This window comes from Tympanuchus pallidicinctus, unplaced genomic scaffold (assembly GCF_026119805.1).
Source record: "Tympanuchus pallidicinctus isolate F22 unplaced genomic scaffold, pur_lepc_1.0 scaffold24, whole genome shotgun sequence".
In the NCBI taxonomy this organism is placed as follows: Eukaryota; Metazoa; Chordata; class Aves; order Galliformes; family Phasianidae; genus Tympanuchus; species Tympanuchus pallidicinctus.
The window spans coordinates 5,909,765-5,931,450 of NW_026294741.1; the positions used below are offsets into that span (position 1 = coordinate 5,909,765).

The following is a 21,686-nucleotide window of genomic DNA, read 5'->3' on the forward strand; positions in this document are numbered from 1 at the left end:
AGCACTGTCACCTTCCCCACCCCTATGAGGGCCACAGATCTTATTATTCTCAAACAGCCTTTTATAAGTGCTGCATTTTTGTATCCTCTTAGTGGCCATCCATGCAGGACTGGCAAGAAGCTCTCTCAGGAATCAAAGCATGGTTTTCAGCGCAACATCTGTGAGCAGCTGCAGTGCCATTAACTCACAACCCAAAGCCAGCTCCCCAACTCACATTTCTCATTTGCTAAGGCAAGTTATCAGTGATACACTAGGGCCTCAGTAATTAATCTATAGGAGAATACAGCAACGAATTCATGACAGCTGGTGAATGGTTAGGGTTGTTTTTTTTTTGTTTTTTGCTTTGTTTGTTTCTGAGATGTATCTGCTTGAGCTTGCATCAAATAAAGCTGAGAAAAAGCTGTCTGAGCACCCTTCGTATTGCTGGCTCCATGTTGCCTCTATGCTCTTTACGGAGAGTTACACAACACAGTCATCTCTGAAACAAAGGAGAGCATGACTCAGCATTCTGCTCCACGTTACCTTTTTTCTCCATTCGCTTCATATCCATCAGCTTCTCCACGTTGTTGGGATCGTTCAGCCACAGCTGCATGCGGACAAAGGGCTCCCGGCCCTTCAGACTCAGCTTGTGCCAGGGCTTCGGGCGAGCCAGCAGGTCTGAGACAGAGCCTTGTGTCAGCCCCAGGATTGTCTCCCCAAACAAACGCTGACCTGATACGAAATTGAAAACGGCATGAATTCACTAAGAGACAAGGCAAGCTAAAAAGACAGACCACATCTACAAGATCATTCATCAATTATTCTTACTTCAAAATTGCTTGCAAACCCGAAAGAAAGATTGAGAAGCATAAAAGCTCTCCCCACCCACTAAAGGTGTAAATATTGAGCTTTAATTTAATCCTTAAGATCTGGCATGACAAGGATGTGAACTCAACACCTCTGGGGATAAGGACCTCACAGTGGAAACAGTGTGCAAAACAACCCCCAAATTAATGAGATTAAAAATAAACCAAACTTTTGGCTCAGCAGGCAACCAGTGAGAGCAGTGAGGCTACTCAGCTCTTATGCAAGAGGTGCTGCAACAGCTTTGTTCCAGCAGGGCAATCCGAACATTTCAAGCTATCAGTGAACCAAAACCAATGCAGCACCCATTCGGCAACAGCCATCTAAATGTCCTCAAAGGCATGTAAATGTTTTCTGTCTTGTAGTGGCTGTTGTGCTCTAACAGTGTTTTAGTGGCTGTGGATAATCACATTTTACAACATAACAGTTTTTCCTGTTTCTACAGCTTCTACAGTGCTTCTGGTTAATCATTACTTTTACTTCTTTTAAAATGCCATCGTCTAGCAGGGTAAAAACTAAAAATGGTTTTCAGTGTGAGGCATTTGTAAGCACATTAATAACACTGGTTTTACATGCTTAAGATCTCACTTACTGAGAACTGGAAAATGCCTGTGCAGCACAAGCCCAAACAGACAGCTGGTTTCCTAACAGCCTTCTCTTCAGCATTCTCCCTAAGCTAAGTTGCCCTAATACGCAACAGCTTTTGTTACAAGACAGAGCCTGGAGTCATCTGAGTCACTGCTGGGTACTTCTGGTGGAAGCGAGGCTATCGCAGGCTTGCAAGTTAACCCAAACATCTTCCTGTCCCATTCAAGTTGAGGCCCTGAGCTCTGGTGTCTGATCATTGGTTTCTGAACCCCTCACTCCAGCAGAAAGCAGTATCTACTTGCCAGCAGTGCCAGCAGTATCAGCCAGTGGCAACCAGCAGATCCTGAGGGACAGTAAAGGACCAACGAAAATATCAGGTCCACAGAGCCCTCCCCGTGCCGGACTCCATGATCTCCCTCTGCTTTACACCTCCCCCAAGACTTCTGTCTTCGTGAGTTCTTTCACTTCACAAGCTAAGTGCGAAGGAGGGAAGGGGCAGGAGCTGCAGCACAGCCCATGAGGATGCACTGGGGCAAGGCTTTGGAAGGCAGCAGCTGGGACCACGAAAGGTGCACAGGGGAAGCAAGGACAGGGTTCAGAAGTGTCAGCTCACACCTCCAGAACAAACCGTCAAAATGGATCTTACAGACTGAACAGAAACCAAAGATCAGAACTTAATTTCCTAAGTGTCTTTCAACTTTCAACTCAACAACAGGAAAATGAGAAAAAAAGCTGTAATTCAGAGCTAATTTTGTATTTCAGAGTTAACGTGCTCTCTCCCTTTACATTAAAAAAAAAATCAGGAAGAACCCATCAATTTACCTTTAAAAGAGCTACTTTTGAGCCAAGACAGCTGCTTTAAACACCTTTTCATCTGCCTCTGCAAATGACTTCCCTCTGGCATTCCCACGCTCCCTAAGCCCACACTCAGGCACCGGCATGGGCACTGCAACCCATGCAGAGCTGTGCAGTCAGTGGGACCTGATGTGGGTCGCAGCAGCCCCCCAGGAGCGTCATGGCCACCTGTGACCCAGGCAGCTGCTATGGTTTGCTGTACAGCCACCAGGAGGGAATACTGGAACATAAACAAGGCAGGGATGAGCATCCCAGGGAAGGTACGAGCAATGCTGCTGAAGGAAATGACCTTCAGATCATAGCCTAGAAATTAAAAATCCAAGGGAGGAGAGAACATTGGATTCTTTGGGTGCTAAGGAAGAAGCTCAATATGTTTGTGTCACTTACTGTATCCTAGGATACAGAACAGCATAAAACACCTGAAAGGCTCCTGAGCTAATGGAGAATGTGTTAGAAACCATTCTCAGGAGGCAGCAGGTGCACCATACTCCATCTTCATCGGTGTTATTAATAACCTAAGTGTTCTTAAGCACGGGCTTCCTGAAACTTCTGTTAATTCTGTCTTTTTGTCTACTGCCTTTCCCACTGATGTAGCTCCTCATGGATGCAACCTCCTGCCTATTATGCCAGCTTCAGGGCTAGTCCTGGACCTCTCTGCAACATTCTGCAACACAGTGGGCATGGTGGTGATGGGCTGATGGTTGGACTTGGTGATCTTGCAGGTCTTTTCCAACCTTAATGGCTCTATCATCCTATGATTCCCAATACTGCAATCTTCCAGCAGCTCACTGCATTCACTTCCCTTGCTATCTAAGCTGGATGTTGCCCAATAGGAAATCACTGATAACATGATCTTGGGGCTGAGAGGACTAGCAGCATCCCAGTGTTAATGCTGTATCATCATTTGCTAAAATGGTGTCTGCTGCTTCAAGTGAATGCTTAAAAATGAATGCTTAAAAATCATGGGATGGGAGACCCACCAAACTCAAGTCTGGTTTGCTGAGCCACCCTGAATGGTTTTTTACACAGTCGTGGTCTTTAGTGGCCAGTGGTGCTGGAACTGGGCCACCAGCAGTTGCCTAAGACAGGTTGGCAAGGCCCTGTGGCCTGAGACACAGAAAGCTGTGCACCAAGTCAATGTGGTGCAGCAGCACACTGAGGGCACAAAAGGAGACATTGAAACTGGTTCCACACCTAATGCAGAGTTTGGGGCACATTTCCTGGCTCTTCTGCTGCTTTTTAGGCTTGTCAGCCACACTGTAGGAAAACAAAAATCATGGGAAATAAAAAAGACTAAGTAAAAATGGCATCAAAGCAAATGTAAACAAAAATACTTTTTCAAACCTCCCTGGATCACCAGAGCAGGCACAGCACTCAACAGTATTTTGCTCAAAAAGCAGAGGCTTAGGCCTGCAAACTCTTACCTGGGGCTTTGTCTGGTACATAACTCCACTGAACAAGCCTATCCCCATGTGAATGAGCAGTCATTCTGCTGGGTTCAGTGGAACACACTCTCATGCAGGGTATGCCCAGGACCAGGGCCTATTTTTTTTTGTCTTCCCCAATTACATTTAATGACAATTTGCAACCTCCCCCACCCTAGTAAAATCTAGAACAACAACACCTTGTATTCTGTGTCTAGCCAAAAAAAGGCTTCTTTATGTACTAAAATAAAGGAGTTTTTAGTGACACAGACATCATGCTCAGATGACATGGATGGAATCGTTCTGATAGAAATATCAGTAATCAAAACCTAAACTTATCTTTTAGGTTATACTTGAACAGGGGGAGATTGGCATGTATGGAGAATGATTCCTTTCCACCGTCTCAGACATCTCTTCTGAATCTCTCCATGCAGGTGGGAAGGATACATGCTAAGCACTAATGCACGTGCAGGTAACACTGGTGCAACCTGCCTGCCTTCCAGCTAGGAATTTCAGAGGACTCCTTCAAGCTTCCCAGTGCCTTGTGAGGGAAGCAGTTGTTAAACAGGTACAAAGAAGCAGGGATTCAGAGGCACTGTGGCAGTATTAAGTGTGGATTTTACCTGCTCACGTGTGTTACTTCCTCTGACTATTCCAAATATCAATATTGCACTTAATTTGATACCCAAAACCTCATCTGCAGCAAAAGCAGCCTTTGCTTTGCATGTCTCAAAGCAGAACAACTGAATGACCCCATGCAGTTACCTAAGGATTCACATACACCTCAACTGAGTCTGAATTTACCCTCCTAGCTCTAAGGCACACTACTTCCATGTGATGCACCTCTCTTGGCAATCGCACTGCCCTCCTCTGCTCCTCTTCTCTGCCTGCCCTGCTGGTGTCCTGAACCTACAAGCATGGGGAAATCTGCATTTCTCCAGAGGAGATCTCACTGGTTTGGGGGTTTTTGTCCTCTCGACAGCCTGCTGGCCTGTATTTAGGGAGGTGGGACTGGTACCTGGCTGCTGAGCCAGAACCACTTAAGGGCAGTGAGGGTAAGGGAACATATTGTTAAGTAGATGTGACAATCCAGAAGGACTTCTTTACTGGCTAAAAAAAGAATCTTTGAAGGATGAAAGCCCAGGCCAGAGTCAAAATCAAATGTTCTTGTCAAACCATCTACTAAAATACAGCTTAAAAACAACAGCACCAACACTTTATTTCAACCAAGAAATGGGAATAAAGCGACTTACCAAGATTGTTGTCCGTTAGCACTTCCTTGACCCTTTTTGTGATGCCATACGTATCCAGCTCTGGGGACATAGCAACCAGCTCCTGGATGCTGAGTGCTGAGTGGCCCGACAGTGGCAAAGGGGTTGTGGACTGGGATTCGGAAGCAGGCGGCTCGCTGGGCTCCTGGGATTTGCCATCCTTACTGGTCTCTATAGAAGGACAGGGCTGCTGTACCAATTCTGTCAGGCTTTTTACCGATTCGCTGGAACTCATGGGAGATTCGGGAGCAGGACTGCAACTGGCAGAAGTCTTTGGAGTGCTTTCTGTAATTAAAAAGAAGAAAGAAGCCCCCGCTTTAGAATAATTGTGATGTTTTGATTGCAGGCTATTTAACTTTCCTTCTCCTTTATATCCTACCTACTTAAAGAAATGCCTAAGTATGCAAAACACTTTTCCTTACAACTTGGTTACTGAAAAGCCTTTTTTTTCCAAACAGAATTATTTTCTTAGTTTATCTTCAGTAATCTTTTCTTTCGTATAAAAACAAGAATATACAAATAAAAATCAGGAACAAATGAAGTGCAATAGTTTGTACGGTTGCAAGGAATTCCCTTGGTCAGGAAATTTTCTGGCTTTGCTTTCACAACACTGCTGTCTAACAGCACTCTGTAATACACAATTACAGAGGTTTAACCTCTTTCTGTGACTATAATAAAATCACCACAATGTGGTCGTGTTCACGGGGGATTTTCTACAAGTGACACAGCTTTGTATCTTGAGAGCGTTCTAGATTTCATATTGTTTCTTATCACTCACATCACATTTTTGCACCTCTCATGGCCCAGGAATAACTTAACACAATTAAAATACGGCTTGCAATGATGTCGTATTAATTAATGTGTTTGAGAATCCGACCTAAAGATGGCAAGTGGATCAGGAGACAACCAAATCTGTTATTTTGACACTTTGAAAGAAAGCTTTTGGAATCTGTTAATTTGCCAACAACAATAGTTTCTGTGCAAAATGCTGTTTTCCCTATGTGAGCTCACAATTATTTCTAATAAAATGCTCTTCATCATGCAGTGGCCAAGCATACCCCAAATCCTATTCTTTACAACAGGATTTCACTTAACAACAGTGTTTTCTGAGCACTGCATCACTACAATGGCAGCCACTGCTATGAGCTGATGGTTGACACCAGATTTCACCATTTCTCACCGTCCACAACACTGCCAAATCCTCACAGTCTGCCTGGGCTCCACGGACACGCAGCTCAGGCAGTATGGGAAGCACATCCTCAGCACTACAGGAAATGCTGGGTAAGTTCAAGTAGGGTTCACTCGGCGCAGGGTTCGCAGCACAATCGTGTTGTTCAAGGCAACAGAAGCTTCCAGGACTCCGTAATTTAAGAGAGGCTCCCTGACACACTTACAGAAAGTTGTCTCTCAAACACAGAGCTTTTACTTAGCGCTCTGTGAGAGATGCAAAACAGGCAGGCATAAAGGGAAAGCGAGGTGCATATAAATCTTTAAGGCAAGAGGGATCTTGCAAATCTTATTTCTTCTCTCTGTTCACCCCGGGTCATCATACAACCGAATATAAAACCCAGCAAATGTTATTTTTGTATCGAGAGCAGCAAAGGAATTGTACTGTAAATTCGCCCTGATTCACCCATGCGAGGGACCAATTTGGCAGATCATCCATCTTGTTCACTGTACACTGTCAGGGATGGCATGAATTCCCTACATGATAAACAGATTTCTTCTCAGGTCTGCGTCCTTTAACCCACAGCAAGGTCAAAATTATGGCTGCCTGGCTAATAAACAGCGCGCCACTCGCTCAACTTCCCTCTAATTTTGTCCCTTGTGCCAGCTTACACAAATCTTACTGAATAACTAGAGCAGCTCAAATTTCCTGTACAATTCCTCATCCGTGCGCCGCAAAGCACACGCAAGCACGGAGTGCAGAAGAATCCCAAATAAAAAACCACCCAACAGCCATGCAGGAGTCAACAAAGCGTTCCGTAATGCCTCCTCCTCCCTCTCCTTCCCTGCCCAGCCTAATTATGTAAACAACAGAGGTAATCTCTGCCATCATCTATCACTGCGATGCTCGATGTTGCTCACATATTAGCTTATTTATTTTTTATATCACATATCAAGAGCTTGCTTGAATTTCATTTTTAAGACCAATCTGCTGCTTATTTACTCAAAAAGGTAGGATTATGTGGGTCTAATTTTGGAAGGCAGTACAGATGACAAACTGTTTTTTTCCTCCCAACGAAAGGCAAGTGCAGAATGGTTCCAATGAGACATTATGTGCATAAACCACAAATAACTCCAAATATGTTCCCCGTTCACTTCTGGAGCTTTTCCATTTTGGAAAAAAAAAAAACATTTTAAATGTGACACAAATATTGGAGGAAAACGACCATTATTTGGAAAAGCCAATTCCATAATCGAATAATGCAAACATTTCCCGTTAACCTATTAAAAAATTAAGTAGACATTTAGAGTAGAAGTGATTGCCGACAGAACAAAGGGAAAATTGGATGTGTTCACTATTACAAATTAAACTGTCAATCTACAGTCATTTCAGATGTTTTACGAAATAATTTGTCTGTATTCATTTCTCCCAAGTTCCTCACAGGACAACGAAACAAATTTAGGACGTGTGAAAAATACACACCGAGCTTTCAAAATCAAACATTTCTGATCACAATAAGGGAGTGCATTTCTTTACATCCTGTTCTGTTTCCCACACTTCACCAGAAAACAGCCCTAATTTAAGGATGACCCAGTTCATAGGCGAGCCATTCCCTGCATTTGTACAGCTCTCCCCACGCTACCTTGGAGGAATGATTTTGTCTGTCAGGGCCCAAGGATGGCAACGAGACGCAGTTCAACAAGGGCAGTTAAAACGATCAAGAGCTTGTTGTAACTTTTGCATATCTTCAGGTTGATACAAGTGCCATTAAAGACTCAAATGCCCCACAGATGCAGTTAGGTGATGCAAATCTTCTAAAGCTGCAACCCAGTCATGGAAGGCCAAAGCCATGTCCTTCTTATGTTACTCATTCAGAATTCATTTTTGGGTATAGGGAAGTCAGGCTTTACCAAGCCGTTGTTAAAAGCACATCTGTATGTGCAAATAAACAACAATCAGATGCAGATCAAGTACTGGGAGCTGACATCCAGCATCAGAAACACTTGACAAGAATGACTGGCCTCCATCCATAGCGAAATCAGAACAACTACTGGACACCGACACCAAGGATGGGGTGCTGATGGGAACCTTCAGGGCTCTGAAGGCAGGTGTGACTTCATGAAGAGAAACACATCTGATTTAGTTTGGGGGAACCAACGTGCATCAGTTGGGCAGGCAGCACTGCTGGTAAAACATACAATCCTTATTCTCATGTCAGGAAGTTCTTCATTTTTGTTTTTTCCTACTACAGCCCTAGAGAGGGACATAGAATCTAAAATAAAGGTAAATGAATGACTAGAAAGAAGGTCAGCATGATACAAACACCTCCCAATTTTGTTTTCTTTCTAAACACTACTTTCCAAATATAAAATTGCTTCTTGAATAACCATCCTACTGCAACAAAACCCAGCACCAAATTACAGCTTGCCCATCTGCTTCATCCCTATCAGGAAACTGCACACAATTTAGTGTGTGTGAGAAGGGTCTGTTGGAGCTCCTTTCAGAACTGGCTGAGAACTGTAACAAACTGGCTTTGTCTTAATTATATCAATGCAAAAAATCTGGTGTGGTCTTGCATTGCTCATAGCAATAGCCTTGGTTCCATCCATCCTCCCTGTACCTTAATCGCTTTCTATCATGATGGTGTTGGGAAAAGTGAGACAGCCTGAGACAGTCTCAGGTCATTACTTATGGTGTTTATCCAAACTTTAACGTTTGATTCTCCTGTTCTCCAATGACAAAATTTACCATTCTCATGCTGGATTCAGATCTCCGGTACCAGCTCCTGAATTGCCTGAACACTGTAAATGCTTTGGACTATGATTATCCCACCAAAGCCCATCCTGGTGATGCACAGCAACTCCTCCACCTGCAGAATGCAACTTCTCCACCACAGCCTCTGCACAGAAGCAGCAGGACAGCCTGCACCCACAGCACACATGTCCATACAGATATCCTGTCCTTCGTCTGCCCAGGAACTGCTGCACTGCTAACGTGAGCTTAGCTAATAGGCTTCAAAGTGACTCAGGGGAAACAAGGTATGGAGCACAGAGAAGTTGGGGAAGATCATGCGAAACGCAGAAGGTATTTAGGGACCCCTAAAAGGATTATGAAAAATACTGTATCTAAAGACAGCAGGCAGACAACAGCTGCCTTAAGTTTTGGGGAGAAATGGATTGGAAAAGCAGATCCACTGTAATTTTCAGAGACAAATCTCTGTAGTTTATCTGATCCACTATTTAAATTTCAATACAGAGTCCTCTATCTGCAGTAATAATAACCTAAATTCCATTTAGTGTTCATTTGAGCAGTCAGGATAAAGTCATTTCTTATTATCTCCCCACTGTGTAAAAAACAGCTTGAAGGTAGGAAGTCAGCAAGCATTTTCACCAAAAAGTAATTATTGTAAGTGACATTTTTACTGCTGGCATGCCATAAGGCGAACTGCGCATTTGGAAGGACAAGTTGCTAAAACAAAATGACAGGGTACTCCGTGACATTCCGACAGGAACCCAAACATGATTTATCCAGCACTCGCTTTGATGCACCGCTTCTCCCGGTGTCCGCAGCCCAGGCCCTGCGTCTGTGCCGTCCAACCCCAACTTGTTCCCCAGGAATGGCAGGAGTGCTGATGTGCCAGGCAGGGCAGTGAGCATCCTGTGCTCTGCTCCCTTCTCCATGGCCAATTCGTACAGAAGATGAAAGCAGACAGATACAGATAGGAGATTTCTTGGCAAACTCTTGAAAGAGCATTTGATACTTCAGGGCCCGCCTTCACCTACTCGTACAGATGAGTTAATGGACAATGGCAGCCCTGGCAGGTCGCCTGAGATCCCAGTATCTCACGCTGGGACGGGGTTAAGTTCTGTTTCCCCTGTTTCCAGCCACTGAGCTGCCCAGTCTGCACACCAATAATCTCATTATTGTGTTTGCCACTATCTGGAAATCCCAGGCTGAGCTTTTGCTCCCCATCTCCCACCTAACTGTAACCCCGGGATCTCCTAAAGCACCCAACAGCTCTTCCCATTAACAGAGCGCAGGTCTGCTCTCTAATAAATCAGATCAGCATTTGTGGAGCAATGCTGCAATCCATCCCTCTTCTGACTAATTAAACAAAAACATCCCTGAATGCTGAACTCTTTCTCACAGGTAGCATTTTTAGTGGATTTATTTTCAGTGCATCAGTCTTGCCTATCTATAGTGTGCAAATTAATGTGGCTTACAAAAATATGATCCTCCCCAGAGTTATAAATTCCTCCAGCTATACGTATGGAGCAGGGAAAGCTCTCTCCAGCATGCACATAGAAAGACACCATGCATGTAGGTATGTACAGCCATACTGCAGCAAGTGCTTACCACAGCTACGGTTACAGATTCCCACTGTGACCCTGGGGACTTTGTTTGTTTCACAAATGTTTTAACTTGGGGGAAAATGTTATTTTGGGTTTTGGCTTGGGGAAATTTCACGTGGCTGGAGAAGGGATCAAAGGAAAAGGCCTTCAGGGAGGCACACAGAGGTCTGCATGTCTGCACCAAGAGGGGAGGAACCAGCATGGCTAACTCCAGGATCACTGAGGGAACGAGAACAACAAAGGTCCCTGTTCTGCACAGGAATAGAATCATACAGATGTTAAGGACAAGGACACAGAACTTGTTGGATGAGCAAGGCTAGGTGTTAAAAGTACCTGAAAATTCTGCATTGTTGAAGGATTGCCGGGTGTTGCAGCAATTCCATGTTGCATGTTCTATAATTACATTATCTCTATGCCTACACTAAAAAAAAAGATGTTAGCCATTGCAGAAAGCAGGAGTTAGAGCAATGTGAAGTTCAGCACACGGTTGGCGTTGGAGTCATGAAGAAAGCCTGGCAGCTGGACAGGCAGAAGCTCTCAGCGAAGCCAGGTGACGGATTCTCCTCTCAACAAATGCACAACCAGCTGCCCCACAGGCAGACTCGAGGTGCTGTCTCACACCCAAACCCCATTAGAGAGGCGCTGTGCCCTGCTGACGCACGATGCCTCGTAAGCTGAAAGGTGTGGGCTGCACAATGTGTGCAGGTACAGCCTGCCACGAAGGGCAGCTGGGACGTGCAGATATCAAGGATCTGTGCAGAAAGATGCAACTTAATTAAAGTGGCACAGAATCACAGAATGGCTTGGGTTGGAAGGGACTTCAGGCATTATCTAGTTCCAAGCCCTGCCGTGGGCTGGATCTCCCCACCCGCGTCCAACCTCACCTCCAACCTGGGATGGGGCACCCGCAGCTCTCTGAGCAGAAACATCATCAGGCCAACTCTCAGGTCAGACCAGCAGCCCCAAAGCCTTTTCCAGTCTATGGGATGTCTATGGAAGAGGTAAACAGCACAGCAAGCATGCAGGGAGAGCTTCCTCAAATGCCAGCTCGTGCATAGGTTCCTGAGGTACAGCTTTTGCACTGCAAACTGCTGACTGGTGAGTTTTCATGTTCCTTAACAACTAAAACCAACCTTCACAAAACGGAATCAAGACTTTAATTTAGATGATTAATGGCAAAATCGTGGCAGCTTCAGAAGAAATTCCTCTGCTCTGCTAATCTGTATTTAATATGCAGATTTTCCCGTGTTTCTGTAACTTAGTCAGAAGTCAATATTTAGCAATAACTGCTGGAAAACGCCTTCAATAACCTTATTATTAAAACAGCTTGTGTGCACAAGCTTTAGTCAGGATTTTCTGAATATTAACACAAATATGTCACAAAAGCAATCAATCAACATGCCACAGTTACATTTTTAGTCTAACCAAAATAAACACGTGCCACAATACCTTTTGGAAAGCAGAGCTTGCAGAGGCTCTGCTGCATGCTCTGGTGCCTCTGTTGACGCTGACCTTGCGGTTAGAGACTCACTTTCAGGTATTTGCATCTTTTGGACTGTTTGCTGTCCTTCCCTATGGCAACCCTGAGCGTGGAGGTATTTCTATGCCCTCCTTAAGATTTTAACCTGTTGTCTGCTCCAGACAAGCAGAACGCATGATATGCACTGTGCATCCATTCTGCATTTATCCGAATCTCCTCCTCTAAGACATTTATGCGATGGATCCGAGGCTAAGATCTGGATTCCCTTCCCAACAGTCCCAGCTAACAACCACAGCAGTGCTCTTAAAAGCGAGCACTCCTTAGAAGAGCGACCCTGAGCACTGCTGCACCCAATGCACTCCTCTTCAGGAGCAGTACTGGCAAAAGTACTGAAACAAAATGACATTTACATTGTATGCAACAATATTATAAAAGCGATTAAGGTACATTATTTTACACATCCTCATAATCTCTCCATACTGCTTTACTTAATTTGTGATAAAATTGTTGAGAAAGGGTACTTAATGTAGGACAGTCAGTAAAAGTAATTTATCATCTTCCCGCTTCGGTGCTCACGTTATCAGCGAACTCATTTTCTGCATTCATCATGCAATCAGCCTATTATTTGCATATTAATCAGGCAGTGGACCATGAAAGAGCCGCATCCCAGCCAAATGCTGCACTATCTCAGGAGGAACACTCAGTAATTATCATACATCAGTGTTATGATGTGGTAATTGATTATAACATCTTTCTGTTGCCCCTGGGGAGTCCCACTGCTAACCCAGCTTCAGGCATTCTGTGCAGATTTTTCTCTGAAAATTAGAGAAACCACTGCTGTCCTTTCATTAGATTTTTTTTTTGCTACCTTTACAATAGGCAGCTCTGAGCATTTCCCAGTTACTTTTGCTTTTTTATAATGAAACCTTCATTAGAAAAAGAGCACATCTGCCTCATATTACAATATATAAGAAAAACAAAACCGAACAAAACCAACCACCCTTAAACAACAGTTGGGCTTGTTCCTGTGCGTCCTCTCTTACGAGGTCTGGTGGCTTTTTAGGTACTGGTATTGCTTACATAACGACTTTCCCCATCAAACACAACAAAACGTCGCAACTTCAATAGACAGTAATTGCAAAGTTCGTATAAAGGCAGTTAAGCTGCTTTATTTAGGTGCCAAACGAGAGGCTAATTTTGGTCCTCTCGTAAAGGACAAATGAAACATCTGCCAGTTCAAACTTGTACTATTTTTAGGATCCCAGTTCCAGGGGGGTAAAAAGAGAGAAACAAATACAAAGCACCACTGTAGTTACAGGGCAGTTAATGCCATACCTCATTCGTTTGTGCAGAACCAGATGGGGAGAGCGAGGTGGGAAGGCTCCCATCCCAACCTCCCTTTGGCAAGCAAACACACACAGGTGGATGCACAGGAGAAGCTGTAGGGAGCATGTGGGACAGAACTAAGTGTGCCTGGGCTCTGCAGCGAGGCCAGATGACCTACTGGGAAGGCTGGAGAGAGGAACTCACGAGGACAAAACGATGGTCCACAGCGGCTCCCTGCCTTTGGACAGCCCTGTCAGAGGGAGCTGGAGTGCGGACACCAAACGGGGATTTTCTGTCAAGCTCAGGCTGTGCCAATGAGTGGAATAGAAAAGATTATTCTGGGGAACAATCGCTGTTTTCAAGCACACTGTAAGGCATGACTCATAGAGTCGAGAAAAAAATGTTTTAAGTTGTTATTAGCAGTATCTCCAAGAAGTGTAGAAGTGGAATATTTAAAGATCAGGCTCACTTTTTGTGTCTGATTGTCACTGGACTTTCTCCTTTCATTAGGATTATTAATTAGACATTGTTCTATTTTCACGGTTATTTAAATTTGATGTCAAATACATTCTGTTTTCAATACAAGCTCTGTTTCCTACCAGATTTCAAATAACCACAGGATTCTCTCCTGTGCTGTTCCTTTGGATGGCTGTTCGCAGATTTTAAGACCTGCAATATCTATCAAATTTGGTGAGACAAAGTTGTCAGTTTTTCTCCCTTCCTGCTGCACCCTTAAATGCAAAAGACAGGCTAGAAAGTAGCTTAAAAGATATTAATTTTCTTGTAATTTTTTTTTGTCTTCTTAGGGACAATTTGATATAAGTAACGCATAACTCTTTATAATCATAAGAGGATTCTGTTGTTCGAATCTAACAGGCTGCTTATTTCCCTGTTCCAGAGCTACTTTGTGCAGAAGACAGCTGCCTCGTAGCTCCATCCCCATTATAAAATGGAAATAACAACCTGCACATTCATTGCCAGCAAACCTCTTTTTCGGTATTTTGGGAGGAAAATAGCCCATTATCTGTTCTTTGAATTGAAAGCAAGGCAATTTTCATCCCCAGAGGAGCACGGTGCGACTCAGCGGGCAGCGGGTGGAGCTGGTACCTGGGAGGGCAGCTCCATCCCAGCAGCTCCATCCTGCTGGCAGCAGCTCCTGCATTTCCTCTTCCCATAAACAACCAGCGAGCTCCTGCCAGCTGCCAGAGCCTCCCAACAGCAAAAAGCCTCATCTCTTCAGAGCCCTCCCGACCTCTCCTGCAGCTGCCAGCCCACAGGGATGGAGCCCAGCCACTGCCCGAGCTCCTGACCCCCCCGGAGCTGTGGCACGGCTGTGACAGCTCTGCTCGCCTTTCAGTGCTGCTCCAGTTATTTTTGTATTTGGCTTTGTAACGTAGCAGCTCTGTGCCTTCCACCCGGCTCACTGAGGTTGGCAGCTGGCAGGAGGATCCCAATGTGCTCAGGAAAAGGAGAGCAGGCATGGACCCCTTCCAGAGAGGCTTCTGCCCTCTGAATGAGCAATGGGGGGAACAGTAAGCAGCAATAATTGATGAAATGAGGTGACAAGCAATGAACAACAGACTCACAGAATGGAAGGGACCTCACAGCCCACCTAACCCCCTGCCATGGGCTGGCTGCCCCCCACCAGCTCAGGTTGCCCAAGATCCCATCCAACTTAGCCTTGGGCACCTCCAGGGATGGGGCACCCACAGACTGTGGCAGCAGTGCCAGGGCCATCTTCGTAGCAAAGAATTTTCACCTGACATCTAACCTGAACCTCCTCTCTTTTAGTTTAAAGCCATTCCCTCTTGTTTTGTCACTATCTGCCTGTGTACAAAGTTGTTCTTGTTGATTAATGAAATGATGGAAAGTGGAACTTACAGAGCTCTAATATTTAGTACTCACGGTTTCCTTAAAAAATGCCTGAGCAGAGAGCAAAGATACCAAAGGGAAGTGGAAATATGTGTTTACAACCAGACCGGGAAACTTCTTGAAAATGGACACCACCAACTCACAGCCATGCTTCAGAGTGAATTAAATTTGTCTTCAGAATGCAGCAGGAGTTTCCTCTTGCCATATTAATGTGCAAAGTGTGTTGGTGCTTTGTCATTGTAATTCAGCCGCAAGGAATATCTGCCTAGAAAATAGTGTTCGCTCCACGATTATGTATTTTCTGCTAGCACTTTTATAATAGTACAGCTATGACCACAATGAGGATGGAGTCATCTTCTGCAAGTTTAATCACTGGCTGGCTCAGTGTGCAGAAAAGAACGCAACCAGGATGGGAATTCTTCCCCTCATCCCAACTATTCACCAAGCATCCCTGATGGACAAAGGGCTGCAAGGCAGAGGGTGCAGGACAGCCCCAGGCGACAGGCAGGAGTGAGCAGGTGATGCCCAGTAATGGCATCCAATGTTACGTTAAGAACTAACTTGATGCTCTGACTTCATGCTGCGTTCCCAGGTCCCAGCGAGGTGCCCTGACAGCAATTCTCCCAGCTTTACTGATACCAGAAAGGTTGCCAGGAAGGTTTTCATGGTCCAAATGTCAGAGAAATGGCACAGAATATGATCACATGCACTACAGACAGACTGCAACAGCTGCCCGTACGAGGAGCCAACTGATACCCCTTGGTTTGAAATCAAGACAGCCAGGGCCAACTGCTGCAGCACCACAATCTCGAGCCCCACGCAAAGAATGCAGAAAGCTCCCCAGTGCACACCAGTGTGTTTTGGGGCTTACGGAGACAACGCTCAGCCGGCTTTGTGCTTCAGCTCCTAACTTCTGCATCCAGCACCAAAGGAGGTAACTTCTCAACTGAACGCAGACTCAAAACCAGTCATCAGACAAAACCTATCCAGCCTAGAAATTCTCAGCTATTAGAGAGCCACGTGATCCCTCTTCTCTCCCATTAACCAGAACCATTTCATGCCATGCACAATTTTATTCACTCAGGCTGCCCTGCAAAATGACTGCAAAACAATTTCCCTCTTCCTTGCGATTCACCAGCAAAGCACAACTCACAATGGAGAAAATCCAGCAGCACCACCAACTCAACTGCTGGTGGCACCTCCAGGTGTTGAGTGCCCAGCTCCACAACCTGACCCCCCATCACAGCCCAGAGCATCAGCAAAACAAACCAGTAAAACCAGTACAAAGAAGAAGCCACAGCCCATGCTCCATTGCCTCCATGTGCCACAGAGCCCCGTATGTGTCGGGATGGGCATCTCAGAATCATCCCCTGTGTGGGCTGCAAGCCTGAGATGCTCTCCCTGCACTTTATTTGTCTCAGAGCAGCAGATGTCACAGCATCCTGCTGTCAGACAAACAGGAAGAGCTACCTGGAGCACAGCAACTTCCTGCCCACCTGGCAGCTTCTGAGCTGAGAGACGCTGCAGGAATGAGTGGTATATAAATAAAAATGTAAGGCATGCCTGGGTCCATCATCCTTCCCCAATATGTCTGTTAGCATCACAACTACAGGAAAACATAAGATTGCACTCTGACTTTTTTTCAGATTTCTTTCCCAAGAGATGATAAGAAGTAATCTCCCTGTTGTTACAAATGTTTTATGTTGAAAATAAAGCTTTTCTGCATATTTTAGTTGATCTCAATACAGTAGATCTCGGGTTTTAAAATCACCAGATAATACACAATTATCTCAAGCTAGATTCTGATTTTGAAACGAGCTCTAATTAGCTCCCCATTTTATGCTGCTATAATCCTTTCTTCAACTCCCATGAGCGTTACCATTGCTAAGCAGCATGAGGTTAGGAATGATGGATGATACCCAGAAAGGAAGACAAACAAAAGGGAAATTCAAAATCCCCTGAGATCACCCGCAGCTGTATCGGCAAATGAAGATTTCCACATTAGGTCATAAGACGACCCTTACAGAAACACATACCAAAAAGGCACGTCTTCATCCCGCTGAGCATTTGCTAGTCTTTAATGTAGTATATAGAGAGTGTGTGTCCTTCACAGAGGATATGCACTGTAGAGAATGAGAATTCAGCCTGCCTGGGAGTAGTTGTGAGATGAACAGCAACAGAAACATTTTCTTAGCGTCTTATAGATGCTCACTAAAGATATGGGATCCCGAAATAAAACGAACCAATACGGGCTATATACAGAGCAAGTATTCAGAAAAACATCCAAGCACATAAACCTTCTCCTGACACGTGGCCACCTTCCAAACCCAGCCCAGCCCCATCATCAGTAATGCAACTAAATAAGGGCCAAATTCATCCTGAAAAAACGCTGATGCACTTGGGTGACACTAATTCCACTTTTTTTTTTTTCTTTTTCCATGTGATTTGGTCCATGCTTTTGACACATAAATCATTAAAAAGGCAGATTTACCCAAGGGCATTAGAGCATTTAGGTGGAAAGAAGCACACAGAAGAAATGTTAGCAAAGGCACAGGGATACTATTTTCGGCCACCTGGGGTAGGACACCACTTTTGGGGGACCACACGTGCACCAGAGCTTGCACAGAGCTCCTCTCATCGCCAAAGCCTTCACTGAGGTCACAGGCACTGAACGCAGGTGGATGCATCTGGTTGGAATTTTGGTACAGACTGGTTTCAGGAATTCATCGATACAGCTCGCAGAAAAGAAAAACGAGCCTGCTTTATCTCTAATGATATCTATCTAATGCTTCTCCACTCATCATTACACACAAAAGGCTGCTGGGTCCATCTGTCCACGTGTAACTATGGAAAAGTACCGGACAAAAGAACAGATTTTCATGAATGAGGTGTTAATCAAAACCTTATGATCTGGAAGCGTAACTAACTGGGTCAGAAATCCAGAAAATCCTGCTGGTTTGATATAATAGTGCCAAACAGTAATGAAAATACTCACAGCTAATAAAAGTTGGAGACGTTACTATGCGTGTTGACACTCCGCACACTGAAGACCTTCTTGGCAAAGCACTCAGGAGCCACTGAATGTATTAGTTTAATTTCACTTCTTTCCCTTCATGCATTCAACAAGTTCTGAGCCAATTATAACACACGGAAAAGGCTCCAGACCTTTTCTCATTTTAAAATTGTTCTGATTAATTTCTATTTTAAAATTACAAGTATGCAACCCTTTCTGCCTTGATTTTCCTGGGAAATGTCTCAGAAGACCTGAAAATTGTAGCTGGCTTTCTTTTCTTTTTTTTTTTTCCTCCTTTCTGCCCTGGAGTGGAGGATCTTTCACAAATGCATAATTATTTTTACCTTTTCCAAACTATTTGCTGTGCGTTTAATTACAGAAGAGCTGCTAATAAAGGAAAATTACCAATTACTCATTCAGATATCTCGGTTTTGCTCTTTTGTTCTGCACGGTGTCACAACCTCCTCATTCCTCCATGCACAGAGAGGTGCTGAGAAAAGAAGGTCTTGTAAAACAATTTTGTTTTTAATCATCGGGAAGGAGAAAGAAAAGGGCACGAACCCATTTTCTCATTTGTAAGTTTGCTTTAAGGAAAGAAGGACAGCGATCATCAATAATGTGATTTTATTAGCTGATAGGAACACGCCACGTCACAGAATATGAGCTCAAGGGCAGGAGCTGACAAACGAGATTGCGAGTGTGGGAGTGGAGCAAAATATCACGGCAGCACAACTGAGCTTCCTGAAGGAAATCACTCCCAGCTACCAGTGATCCTCCTGGGGATCCCCAAGGTGGTCGGATTTTAATGCTCTGGGCTTGTCTTTCAATCTTTTATAATTACAGTTAGTCATAAATATGATGATTAGCAATAACAATGCAGCCTTTTCCCAGCTCCTCTGATTTCAAATTCCTCTTAAAATGGCTATAATTAATTACTCATATTTTCCATGCTGTCTTAGGCATTTATAACGGTTACTCTTGCGCAGTACTGATGCTACAAAACGAAGTCAATGGCACACTTAATGAACAGCAGCATATAAAATGTCATAGGAAATTTTCACGTTTGCTAAATGCTTGCCTGTAAGTAACAATAGCTCCATGTCTGCAAATAATTTTTCCCATTTTGGTTTTGTTTCCATGCCTTGTTTTTTTTCCAGGGGTGTATTTTTGCTTTTATCTGTTTGTTTTTCAACTGTTCTTTTTAAGAAAGAACACGGACTGAATATCATCATAGATTTTCTTCTAGTAAAACCTTTTAGAATGCAAAATATTTTCCCAGTAGCGAGGAAAAACAGTTCAGTTGGGATATTCAGAATAAACCCAACAAGCTCCAGAAAAGGAGCGCTTCAGAATGGCAGGAAGGTGGAAAAACAACATAACCCACACTGCTCTGTGTCCTGAAACACTGCAGCTCTCACATACAGGGCACGGAGCATGGCACAAGTATTTTTCTGGAGCACAAATCAGCCCGAGTGGTTTCCATGAGTGAAGCAGATCATTGCTAAGAAGTCTGTGTGGGTAGAGTTTGGTATCTAACAGCAGGAACACAGCTGTTCTGCTCCTTCCTCTGCCGTGGCCATCGCTGTAAAACCTTTAGCAGTTCCATTCTCTTTGACGCTCCTCTTTGGTACATCTGCTTTTTTGCAAACGGAAAGGGGAGGGCGAAACGAGGCTGGCTCAGAATACAAAACGAAGCTCGGAGCAGAAACACGTAACGTGGGCTTTTCCCCACCTTCAAATTAACAAAGCAGATTTTGTGCAAATGGAAGTGGAAAAATATGCCAGCTGGGGTATGCAGATCGCATTACAAATGAAAGGCTTGTTTTACAGCCATTGTCACATGTCAGCCCGATAAGCTGAACTATGGTAAAAAAAATCCTACAGAGCTCAGGATCTCTAAGATCAGACGGAGTCTCTTCATCTAATGTAAGCAGCTAAATATGTGTATTCCCTATATCTGCCATAGCAACAAGGAGGGAAGAAGGAATTAACTGGGTTAATAAAAAAAAAAGGAAGGGTCTCCTGTATGATACAACAAAACAAGAGAAACCTCTCAGCATCAAAGCAAAAGAAATGTAACAAAAGCACAGAGAATTATTTCAGAGCAAATCATTGAAACCAGCTGATTACCTGAGCTTGCACATCCCTGCTGTAGGGAATCCTGTAATGATGTCACAGAGTGAAGGACTAGATAAGAGAGGAGAGGAAAATCAGGGAACAATAAAAGGAGATGCCAAACCACAAACTAAACAGTAAGCAGCTCAACAAATAGCAAACGGCTGAGCTCAGCAAGGGCACACTGCTCATAGAAGTCAGTGGCATTATAAGGGTACAACCGAGGCCAAGCTCTAGCCTGGCCTTTCTGCATCAGTGGGTATTAGGACAAGAGAGAGAGTCACAATAAAAGCATAATTGCAACAGAGCATTCCCCCTTCAGAGCTGAGTTCTAGCTCACCTCCTGAGACAGCAATCAATGTTCTCCTAGGAACAATAACAGTCCCCTATGCACCACTAGAAAACAGCGCGCAACATTTTCCAGCTCTTTGGCCAAATTTTTTTGAATTACGTGTGGTGTTCATGCCTACATAACATCGTCCTCATTAGGAACTCAATAACAGCTGCTTATCAATTAGGCAGAAACCAGGGCTCCTTGTGTAAGCGTTCCCAGTGAGACCCCTAGGAGCCGGCTGGGATGCGAGGCCACGTGCGGCCCTTCCCAGCGCATGGCTGAAGTCCTGCTCACTGCAACCTTAAAAAGATCTCCTCCTCAACTCAAACAACAGAGTGGAATTTTAATTACCTTGTCCTTGTTGCTGCCCTTGTGCGGGCAGGACACACTGTCCCAGCTCACCATTCAACCAGAGCTGCATACGAATAAATGGTTCTCGGCCTTTTTGTGTCAATTTACTCCATGGCTTTGGCCTGGAGAGCATGTCACTGACACTTCCTTGGGACAGCCCCAATACCTGAAGTGAAGCAACCAAGAAGGGCACGTTAACACATTTGCTTTGAAGGGGGTAATGTAAGTCACTGCAGCTTCCTCTACTGCTACGCTGCTCAAGTCATTTTAACGTGGACAATTAACAAAACTTGGAAATGACACGGATATGCACTGGGATGGAGATGCCTTTCCCTTGCCACTGCTTTGCTCTGGAGAGTGTTTTGTATTGTTGTTTTTTTTTCCTGAACGAGCAGCAGTACAAACAGCAAAAGGATGGTATGAGATCTGCATGCTTTCCATATTGTCAAACACTTTCATTGGTTCTAACAGCAAAAGCACAGCACAGCAGCACACAGAGGTAGATAAAACAGGACATGACTGTCATGCATTTTGTTCTCAAACGAAAATAATTGGGACTTCTGAGAGTAGGCCTGTATTTGGTTCATTTCTTTGGTGTGAATTCTAACGATGTGTGTTTTCACCTGCAGCAGCAGCTGTTCCATGTGAGCAAGTACTCAAGAATACAGCCGTGCACAGCAAAGAGGGGCTCCGA

The 21,686-nt window shown here is 44.4% G+C and overlaps 1 protein-coding gene across 6 annotated transcripts in view; it reads right to left on the reverse strand.

The window, feature by feature from the left end:
• The window catches only part of CUX1 (cut like homeobox 1), a 226,429-nt gene that overhangs the window by 31,265 nt on the left and 173,478 nt on the right, over positions 1 to 21,686 (reverse strand). For 3 of the 6 annotated variants that reach the window (XM_052688843.1, XM_052688841.1, XM_052688840.1), the window contains 4 exons: positions 20,993 to 21,158; positions 20,323 to 20,379; positions 4,964 to 5,266; positions 523 to 711 (listed from right to left, as the gene is read on the reverse strand). The exons of 1 other annotated variant lie outside the window; for it this stretch is intronic. In XM_052688843.1, coding sequence (XP_052544803.1) covers positions 523 to 711; positions 4,964 to 5,266; positions 20,323 to 20,379; positions 20,993 to 21,158 — 715 coding nt within the window. The remainder of the gene's footprint in view (positions 1 to 522; positions 712 to 4,963; positions 5,267 to 20,322; positions 20,380 to 20,992; positions 21,159 to 21,686) is intronic. 2 more of the 6 variants (XM_052688842.1, XM_052688844.1) reach the window with 2 other exon arrangements.